Source organism: Scleropages formosus, chromosome 4 (assembly GCF_900964775.1).
Source record: "Scleropages formosus chromosome 4, fSclFor1.1, whole genome shotgun sequence".
In the NCBI taxonomy this organism is placed as follows: domain Eukaryota; kingdom Metazoa; phylum Chordata; class Actinopteri; order Osteoglossiformes; family Osteoglossidae; genus Scleropages; species Scleropages formosus.
In genome coordinates, this window is record NC_041809.1 from 20,564,442 (window position 1) to 20,578,569 (window position 14,128).

Genomic DNA, 14,128 nt, shown 5'->3' on the forward strand with positions numbered 1-14,128 from the left:
AAACACTGAAAAATAGCACACTTTTAATACTATCATAATTCTCTCTCATGTCCCCAACACAGATTTCTGGAAAAAATTACAGTTGACACGTGTACATGCAGAAGGTTCACAGCCATCTCCGGTGGGAGGAACATAACCGAAGGGACAGTCGCACAGTATTCAGCCCCTGTAATACCGTAGAGGTATTTAAAGTGATTAACAAGCCATGAAGGGGGAAAACTGAAAAGTTCACAGCACTGCTAAAAATAACGTTATAGAGGCCTTGTTGCGCAGAGTTCAGTGCAAATGATGCATTTCCCCTCCCAGCTTGACACAATGAGGTTGAATTACATAATAAATCACAACAAGGCCTGGCAAATCAGTTTAGTAAAACATTCACGAGTGTGCTTTCCAGATTTTCTGCCACTCACCGTGCTTTGTCAAGGGGTAGTCTTAGTATACAACACTTACGCTCTAAAATACCTTAGAAGACACAAACCCAGCCTAAAATAATCTGATATTTTCAAAGATAAATCCTGGTTCCCTCATGTCCACTGGAGATTGCTGTGAATGATCCCCTGTTTCACCTGAAAACATTTAACAATAAAAGCAGTCCTGACAGCAAAAATGTTCATTTTGACAATCCGTTGATGTGTTCCACAATTCCGCATCCCCGAGTCCCTTCTAAGTGGTCCCCAAGAGTACTCTGCAGGGCTATATCCCATGGCACAGCCTCCACCAGAATCCAGCTTTCAGTATAAGCACTGGTGGTCCATGATCTACACTATAATGGAATAATGTGCTCAGTGACTGGGAGTCAGTGCCAGGAAGCAACACTTTCTAGCTGAGGGCCACATCTGCTTTCAACACAACCAGTACCTTTTTTGTCATCTTAAGTTTTATATTGTGTGTACAGTTCTATGGCAGTGAAATTTGCAAGACCGTTAAAAAAGAAATCACTGCATTGCACATTTAAAACTCATCACTTTTAACAATATTCATTTGAACTGAATTAATATTTCCAATATTTGCAACTGTTCCCTCCAGCTGGCAGATTACAGGCAATTCCTTTTCCCAAAGCCTTTACACTTGTATTACAGTAGGGTTAGGGTTTGATCCTCTGTAGTGGACCACCTAATTATAACCCTACAGCTCACCTGTCGTTTGCACGTAGAGCAGAGACGTTACTGAGAGCACTCACAGCTCAGTGACCCTGACTTACCTAAATTGTTTGGTCATAGCCTGTAAACACAGCTGCATCTGGGAAAAAAAAAAACCCTCCATTGCATCCCAAGTATCAGTACTTCCAGAGAAGGTGCACTGGTCTGACTTTGGTCCGAAGAGCTTAGAGCAGCTTCTGAGCTGTGATCACTGCTACGTGAATCAAGGCTGCTCTCGCGCACACCTTCTGCCAGCAGGCAGTTGTTGTCATTGATTTTGTCACCACAACGTACAGTAAAGACAACCAGTATTCCAAAGATGCACTGATGAGTATCTGTGTATGATTTGGCACAATATTCAGGAAACAGGAAGTGGTCTTCAGTATTCTGTATTTCGTCTTCTAGAGACAGCAGTGTATCTGCGGGACCACGGCCACGGCTGGGGAGTACACGGCACGTTAGGAGGCTGAAGATTTATCCGTGGCGTCCCACCGCTGAGGTTCCTCGTGTGTCCAGCGACATCGGCATCTCTGCTAGACTTGTGGGGTGGGTGGCGGGGAGCTGGAATAACTACCCACCCCATCATCCTCACTAAGAGAGGATGCAGCAACTAGCTGGATCGCCAGGGCCAAAGAGAACGGTGCCTGCATCTGCATGGTCTCGTTGCCTACCAGTCCCGTGCAACACCCTCTTCTCCTCTCGGCCGGCAGTCTCCCAGTCAATGTGGGAGGGGTGCGGTCTGAGAGCTGGCCTTTAGGTCCTGCGGACAGGACACGGGGCTGTCAGGTTGCGTTTCCCACGTTTGTGCGTGTCCACACTGTGTTCCCGTTCACATGTGCGCTTCAGTTTAATCTACCTGCCCTCTCCGTGGTCTTCCTCCACCCAGGCCACAATCTTGCCCTCCCAGCCTGGTATCACCGCATCGTCCTGGAACACCTAGAAAAAAACCCAAAGGAATACAGGAAATGAACATGGTTTGTATTCACCTGCTCTGTAACTGGATAATTCTAGACATCATCTTCTGCATGACGAGAAAATAATAATTTGGGGAAATCCTTTTATAAGGTTTTCTTTAAAACAATCAAGGGTCATCTCTACTTAATCCCCACGTGAGTGTATCTTTGCACGGTCACTGGGTCAGTCGCGTACCTCCTCTTTCACCGTCCCAAACTCAGGGTCCAGAGCTTTGAAGTGGTACCTGAAGTTGCCCTCCCTGTCTACAGCCACCTTGAAGTCTCTGAGCGTCACCTCGCCGAGCCTGGCGACAGAGGACAGCCAATCCGGTTGTGGTCAGGCTGCAGTCAGGTCATGCAGACGTAGCGCGATGACCACACACATAAACATCACCGAGCTGACCTCTTAGGGATGTTGACCATGAATGGCGTGAGGGAACGGTCAGTGAAGTACAGAACTTTTGTGGAGACTGAGGAATTGAGCACAGGGCTGCTGTGGGAGTGAGCCATCTCTACAAGAGGGCAGAAGAACCATGAGGAGGGATTCGATAGAGCACATAATTCCCAGACAAGATCCAGACAATCTTGCGATTATTCCATCAAACTGAATTCTCCGACTTAGTCGAGAAATGTACTTTTCGTGCAGAAGGCCATGGAGAGACAGAGGCAAAGGAAGTGGCGGGTCTTACTGGTGCTGGAGGGCCAGGAGTCCCGGTCCGTGTACGTGGCTTTGCGTCCTGGCGATTTCCCACGACCCTGCGGAGGGACAGAGACACCACTGAAAGTGGACAGCGCCAGCAGACACGGCGCTCAACCCGAAACCTGTGGTTGATCAAGGAAACGCTGAACAAATAAATAGAACGAGAACACCGAGTGAAGATTCCGTATGGGCATAAACATGATAATCGAAAAAAACGGTAAAAGATTCACTCAAAAAACTGGGTTAACGTGTATATGTGCGTGAGGCTTGTTGTGAGGTGTGCGTGTTTGTCAGATTGCACTTGAGCACGTCAAATCCGTACCCTTCTATCCTGCCTGCGGCGTGCGTCCAGGGAATGGAGGCGGTCAATCAGGCTGGCGACACCCTGCTCCAAAGTGTCCAGAGTGTGGTGCTGGGGGTCATGGCCGCTGAAGCTGTTCCTCAGGCTGCGTAGGGCATCACGCACCAGCTGCAGCTCCTCCGCCTGGTAGCACATGGACATCCCTCCAGCCCTCACACATGCACGAACGCACGCATCCCCGGCCACAGGCCTAACACACGCATAGGTGCCTACGCCTCACTGTAGGGTACTGCTCACAAGAACGCATTCAACTCACATCCAGACACATATCTCATCACCTTACACATCTGCAGATGCTGATCCGACGACAGCACTGACACACCATCCGTATACGCACGCCGTGCCTTGTTACGATATGGGAGGAACACAGATGACCATAAACCGACTCACCCCTTTGTGAGGTGCAGCTGAGCTACCAGGGTGGGAATATCCATTATTCTGAGACCCTGGGAGCTGGAACAGAGGACACACCAGTGTTGCTTTTGCCATAGATTCTACTGGTAAAGCAGAGATTAGACCTGCGGCCTCTGGACACAAAAGTTGTGGGTTCAAGTCCTACCTTGAGCAAGGTACTTACCCTAAATTGCTATAGTAAAATTACCCAGCTGTATAAATAGGTAAATGATTGTAGGGATCTTAATGCTGTAAATTGCTTTGAAGAAAAGTGTCGGTTAAACGAATAAGAAGAAAAATGATTACTCGGAGTGATGTTCTTTTGTGTGTATGCAATGCAGAAGAATATGAATGTACCTCATCCAGCTCGTGGTTCATGAGCTCCTGTAAGAGGCTCTCCTTGTGCTCCAGCTCCCTCTGCAAGCCAGCCTGCCCATGACAGTGAAAACAAACATCAGCTTGGTCTCCAAAAAGTTCCACAAAGATCCAGGGGTGTGAGACAAGCTGAATCTGCAGGTTAAAAACCTTTAGGCACAAAGCTGTGGAGGAGAACGCGTGTCAATGCACCAGACGATACCTTCTGATGGCTGCTCTCAGCCACTTTGCGCAGCGCCTCGTCCACTTTGAGCTGCTGCTGCTGCAGGAATCGCTCTTTTTGTCCCAGGTCCTTCTGCGCAGACCAACAAGGGGCACAACTGGACGCTGTTATCGGTTTCATTTAAACATGGGTTTTCAATCCCGTGTGGCTTTTCAAACACTTACATTCATTCATTCAGCTCACATTTTTCTCCAAAGCGACTAGAAAGATGAGCTACTCACAAGAATGTACCCTTTCATACAGATGGGTCAGTTTTATTGGAATAAAGTGTTATATGGCCAGCACTCACAGTGGTAACTATGTACTATATATACTATATATATATATATATATATATATACACCGTATATACACACACACATATAAAAAAATTTCCCCACTTGCCCCCCTTTTTCCGGGCGGTCTTACTCCTTCAAGCTCGGGTCCTCTACCAGAGGCCTGGGAGCTTGAGGGTTCTGCGCAGCATCTTAGCTGTTCCTAGGACCGCGCTCTTCTGGACAGAGATCTCGGATGTTGTTCCCGGGACCTGCTGGAGCCCCTCTCCCAGCTTAGGGGTCACGGCCCCAGGTGTTCCGATTACCGCGGGAACCACTGTCGCCTTCACCTTCCACATCTTTTCTAGCTCCTCTCTCAGTCCTTGGTATTTCTCAAGCTTCTCATGTTCTTTCTTTCTGATGTTGCCATCGCTTGGGATGGCGACATCTATCGCTACGGCTTTCTTCCTCCGTTTGTCCACCACTACTATGTCCGGTTGGTTAGCCATTACCAGTTTGTCAGTCTGGATCTGGAAGTCCCACAGGATCTAAGCTTGGTCATTCTCGACCACCCTTGGGAGCGGCTGGATAGCGTAGTGGTAAGATCACCGATATATACTCTTTATTCAATGTAAACACAAAAGTAATGATACAGTGCGAACACCTTAGCTGGAACAGACAAATAAATAGACAGTCATGCGCCGATAATTGAATAGAACGAGGAAGATGATGGGACAAACTGCAGGTAGGACTGACACTGGGGTCCATTACATAGCAGGGTACTGGCTCTTAAGGTGGGAGTGTGAGATGACCTTTACAATACACGTGAAAATGAAGAACAGAACAAAACAAAACAAAAAAAAAAAAAAAAAAGCACCATCTATGCAAGGACCGAAAAGTAGAGAAACACAGAAAAATAAGTAATGTAACGTTTATGCCGAATAAGATGCATATATGTAGTTGTCACTGTGAGTGCTGGCCTATTAAAACTTTATTTCAGTTTCTGTAGGCTTCTCTAGCATTTTCTTGAGCACATATTTAATGTTCCATTTCATTTCTAGCGGAGCAATTTATAGTAAGTATCCTGATCGAGGGAACTAGAGCAGTCGGTGGGATTCAAACCTGCAACCTTGAGGTTAACCAGTACATCACAAGCTGCCCCTCGTGCTGTAGTGCCCTATGTCAGTTCAGAATAAGAAAACCCTGCGGTGTAAAGGTCATTCATACAGTTTCAGTTGCCCCATGTACAAATGTATCATGGTCACAGCAGGAAGGTGGGTTTTACACCTTGGCTTACCTTGTATTCGCTGAGCAATCGAACCCGCTCCTCCAGCTTCCTCTGCAGCTCAGCCTAGGAGCAAAACGCCGGGTCACATGCGAGCGCAATCCATTCGCGCACATGCAAGCGAGAAGCGCTCCTTTCGATAGCTACGGTGCAGCAAGCACTATAGCGCAGATTGAGGATCCATTAGCCAGAGAACGCACATGCGCAAACGCACACTTCTCCAACGTGTGCTCCTCCGCACACCGCACTTACATTGTGCCCTGCCAGCTCCTCCCTGGCCATGTTGGACCTCAGCAGCTCCTGTTTCAGCTGCAGCACAGAGGCTTCCTGCACTCCCAGGCGCTGCTGCAGGGCATCCTGGATGGGTGGCAACAGAGAGAACAGAGAGCCATGAACACACACACACACACACACACGCGTCTGCCTAAGGACGTGAGGCTGCAAACCCTTAACAGAGGACTTGCAGGTCTTCCTACACAGTATGGCGGCTCCACCATCTATTTACTGGATTTTTCAGCGCACATACAAACACATCCGGGATGACGAGTGGAGGTCACTGGCAGAGCACCATGGTTTCACCTAAACGTGGGGTGGTTCTGGAGTGAGAAAGGCACCCAGACTCACCTTGACTCCCTGCAGGTTGCGGGCCTCCTGCTTGTACTTCAGCAGCTCCTTCTGTAGGACGGACAAGACGAGGGAGCGAGAGCTCAGCCAGCGCAGGGGTGTGGGGCGGAAGCACAGGGTCCCCGCCGCAGCGTCTGCCTGGCTGCGCTCCTCAACGCAATGGTACCGGTTATCCCGCGCCTCCTTACCTTCAGATCCTGGGACTCCTCCATGCTCTGGTCCAGGCGACTTCGGATTATGATCTACGGAGAAGGACAGGGCTCAGTAAGGCACGGACGTACCAGAAAACCCTTACGAAGTAGAACTGTGCCGAAGAGACAGACAAACAAGACTTTGCCATTAATCAGAAACCAAAATCTGAGCCGAAGGACACCAACAACATCGGCTTTTGCTAAGCACAAATGTAAATCATAAGTACGGAAAATGAGAACTGGAAGTGAAATCACTGGCAGAGCAGCCCAGCAGGTCGGCGACAGTACGGCGGAAGGCGAAGCGGGTACCCGCTCCTCATCGTGGAACAAAGCGACAGGGCGGCCGGGGGGCAAGCCCAGAGAAATTTGAGATACCCAGCAACACAAAGGCAAGAGAGAGAGCCATAAAGAGCGAGAGGGACGAGCACAGCGGACGTGACTGTCTGCATTGTCCTGTAAGCTGGGAACAGGTGAAAAGAGGAAATTATTTATTTAAAAAAAAAACGTCAGAGCGACGAGAACATCCTACCAGCTGCTGCTCGGCATTCTCTGCCCCCTCCCCGAGGCTCAGGGTGGCCTCCTGCTCATCCTCGGGTAGTGATCCGTAGAGCAGCAGGGCCTGGAAAGCGCATGCACGCACACACACACACACACACACACACACACACACACACATACACGCAAGCACAGAGAGAGAGTTTAAGTGTACAGCCTTTTACCTGCTCTGCAGACACAGTGCCATCTGCATTCCTTCCGGCGTGACGTGTGCCTCACATGCCCCCGGTCGCAGCAGTCATGTGATCGGTCTCCAGAAAGACACACACACACACACACACACACACACACACACACACACACACAGGCTGAAACCACTTGTCCCAAGCAGGGTTGTGGGAGGCCAGAGCCTAACCTGGCAACACAGGGCGCAAGGCTGGAGGGGGAGGGGACACACCCAGGATGGGACGCCAGTCCATCACAAGGCACCCCAAGCGGGACTCGAACCCCACTCCCGCCAGAGAGCAGGACCCGGCCAAATCCGCTGTGCCACCGCACCCCCATCTCTCCAGAAAGAGAGATGACCAAAATAATTCCCACAGCCATCCAACAGCTCGGCCTCTGTCTACTGCAGCACAGTGCTACACTCTTTGAAAGAACCCGAAATCAACCCAGAAGAGAACGAAAAGGCACCGTTAGCTGCTCTCTATGAGCTGCACAGCTCCATCCTTCAACCTGTAAGGCCTTTCCCAGACACCACGAACCTGAGCTCTTTGCACTTCTTACATCTCTACATACAGTGCCCTCCAAAAGCAACAGGAGAAAACGTCAAACCTGAGCTTTTCCGTGACATTTCTATACACAGTTGGTCCTGCCTTAGCAACTTAATGGTGACTATATACACTAATTACCTATTAGTATATATAGTATATTACTACAGTATATAAAATATATACTAGAGATACTGAATGACAGATGGCAAAGCTGTTCTCCCCAGTCAGGGCTGATAGGGTATATACTATACTAATATACACAGACACACACATTTTCTGAACCGCTTGTCCCATACGGGGTCGCAGGGAACCGGAGCCTAACTCAGCAACTCAGGGCGTAAGGCCGGAGTGGGGAGGGGACACACCCAGGACGGGACGCCAGTCCGTCGCAAGGCACCCCAAGCGGGACTCGAACCCCAGACCCACCGGAGAGCAGGACCCGGTCCAACCCACTGCGCCACTGTGCCCCCTGTACTAATATATATTGTACATAATTATACATGCTATAGGTACTGAATGACTGAACGGCGGATGCGGACCATCTCACCATCATTACTGCAATATATTCATTTCCAGCATCTGTACAACTTCCAGAAATTAAAGACTTCTCTTTGCTAGACTTTTACAGTAATTATGCCTGGCAAGAAAAAATATCCCACATACATCTATATAGCAGGTAAATCACTTAATAATGAAATAATATTCTATTAAAGAAGATAATGCATTTAATAGAGTTGAACTCTATTTCAGGTCACCTGTTATCTTTTCATAAACATAATTAACAATTCTTGTAATATACAAGTCCCCCTTGATTTGTAATCATAAGTACTTGGAGAGAGTAAATGACATAAAATAAAATTCATATCTAGTTGCAAATGTTTTACTTTCAATAACTGCATTTGTCCCCCTGACATCACCAGACTCTTGGGATTCTCTGCTGTGAAACCTTTTTTTTATTAATGATGTATTTAGCTGACACCTTTTTGCAAGACTTACAACATTAAGCTACTTACAATGATTTACCCTTTTATACAGCTCAGTAATTTTTACTAGAGCAACTCAGGATAAGTACCTGCTTAAAGGTAGAAGCATGGCAGCAGGGATGCAAACCAGGGGGCTTTGAGTGCAATGCTGCAGCTGTACATTTATTCATTTAGCTGACACTTACCTCCAAAGCAACTTACAATTTATCCATTTATAACAGCTGGGTAATTTTACTGGAGCAATTCAGGGTAAGTACCTTGCTTAAGGGTACTCCAGCTGGAGGTGAGGCTCAAACCTGCAACCTTGGGGTCTAAAGGCAGTTGCTCTAACCACTATGCTACCAGCTGTAATCACTGTTCCTCCATCCCAGACATAAACTCACATGCACACACTTTCTGAACCGCTTGTTCCAGGTGGGAATCATGAGGAGCCAGAGCCTAACCCAGCAACACAGGGCATAAAGCTGGAGGGGACATACCCAGGACAGGACATCAGTTTGTCACAAGGCACCCCACGTGGGACTCGAACCCCAAACCCACCGGAGAGCAGAACCCAGTCCAACCCACTGCACCACCACACCCCCCTCAGACATTAACCGCAAACTTTTTAGTTATTTGCTTGTTTCTTGGCTTTTCTGCCTTCAGGATCCCTCTGAACAAAGGCAACGCAGTGGAAACGAACACTCAGCTGGTTTGAGATCTGGTGACTTGGCCAGTTTTAAATGTTCCACTGTTTCTGCGTGTGTTTGGTGCACGCAGTGTTTTGAGTCATTGTCCTGCTGCACAACAAACAAGCATCCAGTAAGTCCGCAGGCATTTTTTTTCCCCCCCACATCTGCAGACAAGACCTATTTGTACTTCCCTAAAAATTCATCCTACCATCTTCAGTTAGGAGATCGATAAATATAACCGTGCACATTGTGGAGGCGGCAATACAAGCTGTACCGATGATATGGAGTTTCATGCCCATCGGCTCTTCCTTTTGTTCGCCAAGTTAGCCTTTCCCTCACTTTATGGACCTTTATAGATACATCTTCTGTGGATCGTCGCGGAATTTCTTCGCAAATTTTCATCCTCTTCTGTCTGTTCTTGCTGCCGAGGCAGAGCTTTCGCCTTTCATTTTACACCAACCGTCCCACACCTTGCACTGAAGTTTGATCTTGTTGGTCATCCGTTCTCGGCTCCTTCAGTTACTCAATTTTTAAGGACGTCGCAAACTGTCAAGAAGTCCAACCCACTTGTCCGATAACAGTTTTCCTGGCCTTCATTGCTGTAATGACCTTCCTTTTGTAAGTAGGCTGTTCTCAATGACGTTCATATTGGCGTTAAATCACTGACTCAAGCGGAAAATAACAAAAGCAATCTCAAAATATCTGAACTCCTGCTTAACCTTAACAGATCTTGTTACTGTGTGTTAAATCAAGCCGTTGTGAATCATTCTGTGAGCAATTAGGAACAACCTTATGGGCTACAAGAAGCACTACTGTTGCATAATGGTAAAGCTTAAAAATATGTGTACTGTCTGTACCTGTGTGCTGCTGTGACCCTGCGCTGTCAAATAAAAAAAGAAGTATTTGTTCAAATACTCATAGGTAAAAGGATATAAATTAGGCAAAACTAGAGAAGATGTAAATAAACGTGAGAAATACAATATTTTTGAACATATGGTCAATATAAAACAATCTGACCTTGTGTCAAAGTGTGGGAAGGCACTGCATGGTTGCATGGATCATGAATCTGCATATTACTATGTCAGACAGACTGCAAAATAAGCAAACGCTTCTCTTTGCGGGCATTTTAAAGATCATATTTTCCCCAAGCTGATTGGGTCAATTTTCCACACCAGTGGCCAACAACATCATCAAAGGCCAGCGTAATATTCTGCAGTTTCAGCACGAAGACAATCTGTTGGACAATTAGTCTCTCTCTCTCTCTCTCTCACACACACACACACACACACACACACACACACACACACACACACACGGATAAAAATCACCTGGAGGCTTGACACCATGCGCCTGGTCTCCTGCATCTCCTTCTCCAGCTGCTCCTGCTGCTCACACAGCTGGTCTTCCCAAGCGGAGCCCACCGGCATCCCGGCATGCCCGAGTGCTGCCCCTTGCCCACCGGAGGGCGACTTCGCCACATCATCTGCAAAGTGTGACAGAGAAACATGGGGAAAGCAGAGGTTTTCAAACTGAGATGATTCACTCAATATAATGAGGATACTGATATTTAATTAATTTTGTGTAATTAATAAATTAATTTAGCTTCCTGGCTTAGCAGTCAGTTTTGACAAAACCTGTGCAGCTCAGCTTGTATTTCACACAGTTTGATATATCACTGGACCTTCTCCAGCAGCCAGGACCCTTCTTGGCACTGGAACCTGCATGTCCAGGCCCTGCACCGGTACGCCACCTGCTGCCTGCGAACCGACAGCAATGGACAAACAGCAAAGCGTGTACCTGATTTCTGAGAAATCTCCTCCGCCTGCAAGTCCACGAGCTGACCTTTGTCGTCCGGCTGGCCGGAGATTGACTCTGCCTTGGGGGTGTGCGTGGGGCTGGGTGAACTCAGGCTGGAAGTGCACAGACACAAGCAGAGAAGCCACAGCTGATCAGCGTGGTGGGTCACGGAGAGCGGAAGCGTTTAACCAAAATATACAGCTGCCCTCACGAGTCAGTCTCGTGTTGTCACGATCGACATGCACACGATTTTAAATTCATGAGCATTTTTCGGTTACAAAAAAAATAAGTTCTCTTTAAAAAGATGCGCTATAGAGCTGATGTTTTATCCACAGCAACAGTTTGCATATCTAAAGGAAGTGATGATAAACAGCTGCCCAAACTCAAAACTCACATCACACACACAGAGTCTGAACCGCTTGTCCCATACAGGGTCACAGAGCCTAACCCAGCAACACAGGACATAAGGCTGGAGGGGGAGGGGACACACCCAGGACGGGACACCAGTCCATCGCAAGGCACCCCAAGCGGGACTCGAACCCCAGACTCACCGGAGAGCAGGAACCGGTCCAACCCGCTGCACCACCGTGTCCCCAAAACCCATGTCTGTCTACCCAATGAATGTTAACAGCTTTTTCAAAGGCAAACAGAAGTACACGTAGCCACTGTGCAAGAGAGATAGACGAACAGAGTCTCCGAGCGCCAGCGTGCCCTTTCCATCATCTCAAAATGCCCTCAAAAACAGGTACTAAACCCATAACTGGCTTTGATGCTCACTGCATCACATGGAAAATAGATACTAACACCAGCAAGGAGTCAACTCGTTCTACTTCATTTTTAGAACTTATTACTAGGACAGCTGGTAGTATAGTGGTTAGAGCTACTGCCTCTGGGTTCAAAGGTTGCAGGTCTGATCTCCAGCTGTAGTACCCTTGAGCAAAGAACCTACCCTAAATTGCACCAGTAAAACTACCCAGCTGTGTAATGGGTAAATAATTGTAAGCCTGTAGTAAATGTAACTTGGAGAAAAGCGTCAGATAAATGTATTATCATTGTTATAGTCATGAGAAGTCAGTGGCAGAGCTGTTCTCCATGATCTGAAGAAGGCTTACATTATTGGATGGATGGATGCATGCATGCATGGATGAACAAACTCTAGCTTCTTCTGCTTTGGCTTTTTCACCAGGTACATAAAGCTCTATAACCGTTTTATTAGCAACATTTCTAAATATTTTTGTCCACTTACCAGTATTTAATATTTTTTTTTAATACTTAGTATATTCTTTTGTGTCCCCGGGGTTACATTTTTGTATTGCCATTGATTGTTAAATTATTTACGCTCTTCCTTAAATATTGAAAGGCGCTTAAACGAAATGGTACATGAGTTATCATGATGATGTTTTGCTTCAATTTTATCAGCAAGGTTTGGGACAACGTTGGATGTCAATAATATTGGATAATACGTTTTTTAATACAGTTACGTTGCTAGACCCAGTGTTGCTATGGTTGCAAAGAAAAAAATAATAGTAAAAATAATATTTAAGAAAAGAAGAGCACACAAAAATTTTGAAAAATGACGTGGCATTAGCTGACTGCTTGAAAACAATACTAGCATATGAGGTGTAACGAAGTCAAAAATGCAAAGGAAAAAAAATGAATGGAAAAGCCATATATTTCAAGGGACTGGAAATGGACTGGGCGGGTCTGGGGTTCAAGTCCCGCTCGGGGTGCCTTGTGATGGACTGGCGACCCGTCCCGGGTGTCCCCTCCCCCTCCGGCCTTACGCCCTGCGTTGCCGGGTTAGGCTCCGGCTCCCCGCGACCCCGCTCGGGACAAGCGGTTTCAGACAATGTGTGCGTGTTTGTTGTTCACGTCATCTTCATCTCAGAAAAGTACCGCAACGAAGCCAAACATCAGTTACCTTTAATAAATAAGAGGCATATTTGGCGTCATATTCGCGTGTTAAAATGTAGATCTGAAGACACGCACAGTTCATCTCCTTGTACCGCTGCTGTCAGGCTCTGTCTCACACGATGAGAAATAACTCGGAGACTCTCTGTCGTTAGGCCAACACCGAGCGCCAACAATTTTTAGGCCGACACCACAGCTTAACAACAGTGGCGAAAGCTAAGGTCCGAATATAGCGCCCAGCGCTAAGGGCCAAACAATAGCAGGCAATGCAATGTGCAGCACGATAAGGGTCAATATTACAGAGACTGAGGAGAGCTGTCGCATCCCGTCCGTGTCGAGCACCTGCCCTACTTCAAAGACCGCAGCCTATGTCTGAACTCGCGCCGCCTTCATCCGCTGATGAATTATTGAAGAAGTCTTTCAAAAAGAAGATGATTCCCAGAGATTTGCACTGGCTTCCCAGTGAAGCCCACTCCCCCATCAAAGGAGCGCCACGGGGGGAAAGGAGCTCAGCCTTTGACTGCCAGGCCGCATCAACATGCAAGCCCTCCTCGCTCCTACCGCCAACTGGTGAGGGGGTGGGAGTGGATGTGCATCAGGATTATACCGTGTACGCAAAATCATATCTACACCCGCAGATGGAGAGCACACAATGAGAGGCTGTTGCGTGCTGGTTCGCTGCCTAGTCTGCCTGTCAAAATTCATGTGTTACCAGTAAAGCTCTGAAAATGAATAATAATTACAAGTTGGAGCAAAAAGGCATGATGGGAGTATGGGACACAATGAGGTAGCCTGGCTGTTTGGCCGGATACCCCCCATCACTTCTGTGTCCCGTTACATATGAACACCTTCAATTTGGAGCAGCTGTCACTAGAATTTTTGCACTTTTTGAAACTGGCCCGTGCTGAAACATCACAGTGGGGGATCCCAGTGGCATAAGAGGATGTAGGGTGTATTCGTTTAGCTGACACTTTCCCCCAAAGCGACTTGCAGCGTTAAT

At 47.4% G+C, this 14,128-nt stretch overlaps 1 protein-coding gene across 1 annotated transcript in view; it reads right to left on the reverse strand.

The window, feature by feature from the left end:
- dixdc1b (DIX domain containing 1b) overlaps positions 1-14,128 on the reverse strand; it is a 30,876-nt gene continuing 16,748 nt past the window's right edge. Inside the window, exons 6-21 of the mRNA XM_018755514.2 lie at positions 11,218-11,330; positions 10,749-10,903; positions 7,028-7,117; positions 6,496-6,549; positions 6,308-6,358; positions 5,936-6,040; positions 5,696-5,749; positions 4,124-4,216; positions 3,904-3,975; positions 3,544-3,606; positions 3,115-3,276; positions 2,782-2,848; positions 2,496-2,604; positions 2,289-2,397; positions 1,996-2,075; positions 1-1,899 (exon numbers count right to left, since the gene is read on the reverse strand). Of these exons, the coding sequence (XP_018611030.1) occupies positions 1,893-1,899; positions 1,996-2,075; positions 2,289-2,397; positions 2,496-2,604; positions 2,782-2,848; positions 3,115-3,276; positions 3,544-3,606; positions 3,904-3,975; positions 4,124-4,216; positions 5,696-5,749; positions 5,936-6,040; positions 6,308-6,358; positions 6,496-6,549; positions 7,028-7,117; positions 10,749-10,903; positions 11,218-11,330 (1,384 nt within the window). The 3' untranslated portion in view covers positions 1-1,892. The remainder of the gene's footprint in view (positions 1,900-1,995; positions 2,076-2,288; positions 2,398-2,495; positions 2,605-2,781; positions 2,849-3,114; positions 3,277-3,543; positions 3,607-3,903; positions 3,976-4,123; positions 4,217-5,695; positions 5,750-5,935; positions 6,041-6,307; positions 6,359-6,495; positions 6,550-7,027; positions 7,118-10,748; positions 10,904-11,217; positions 11,331-14,128) is intronic.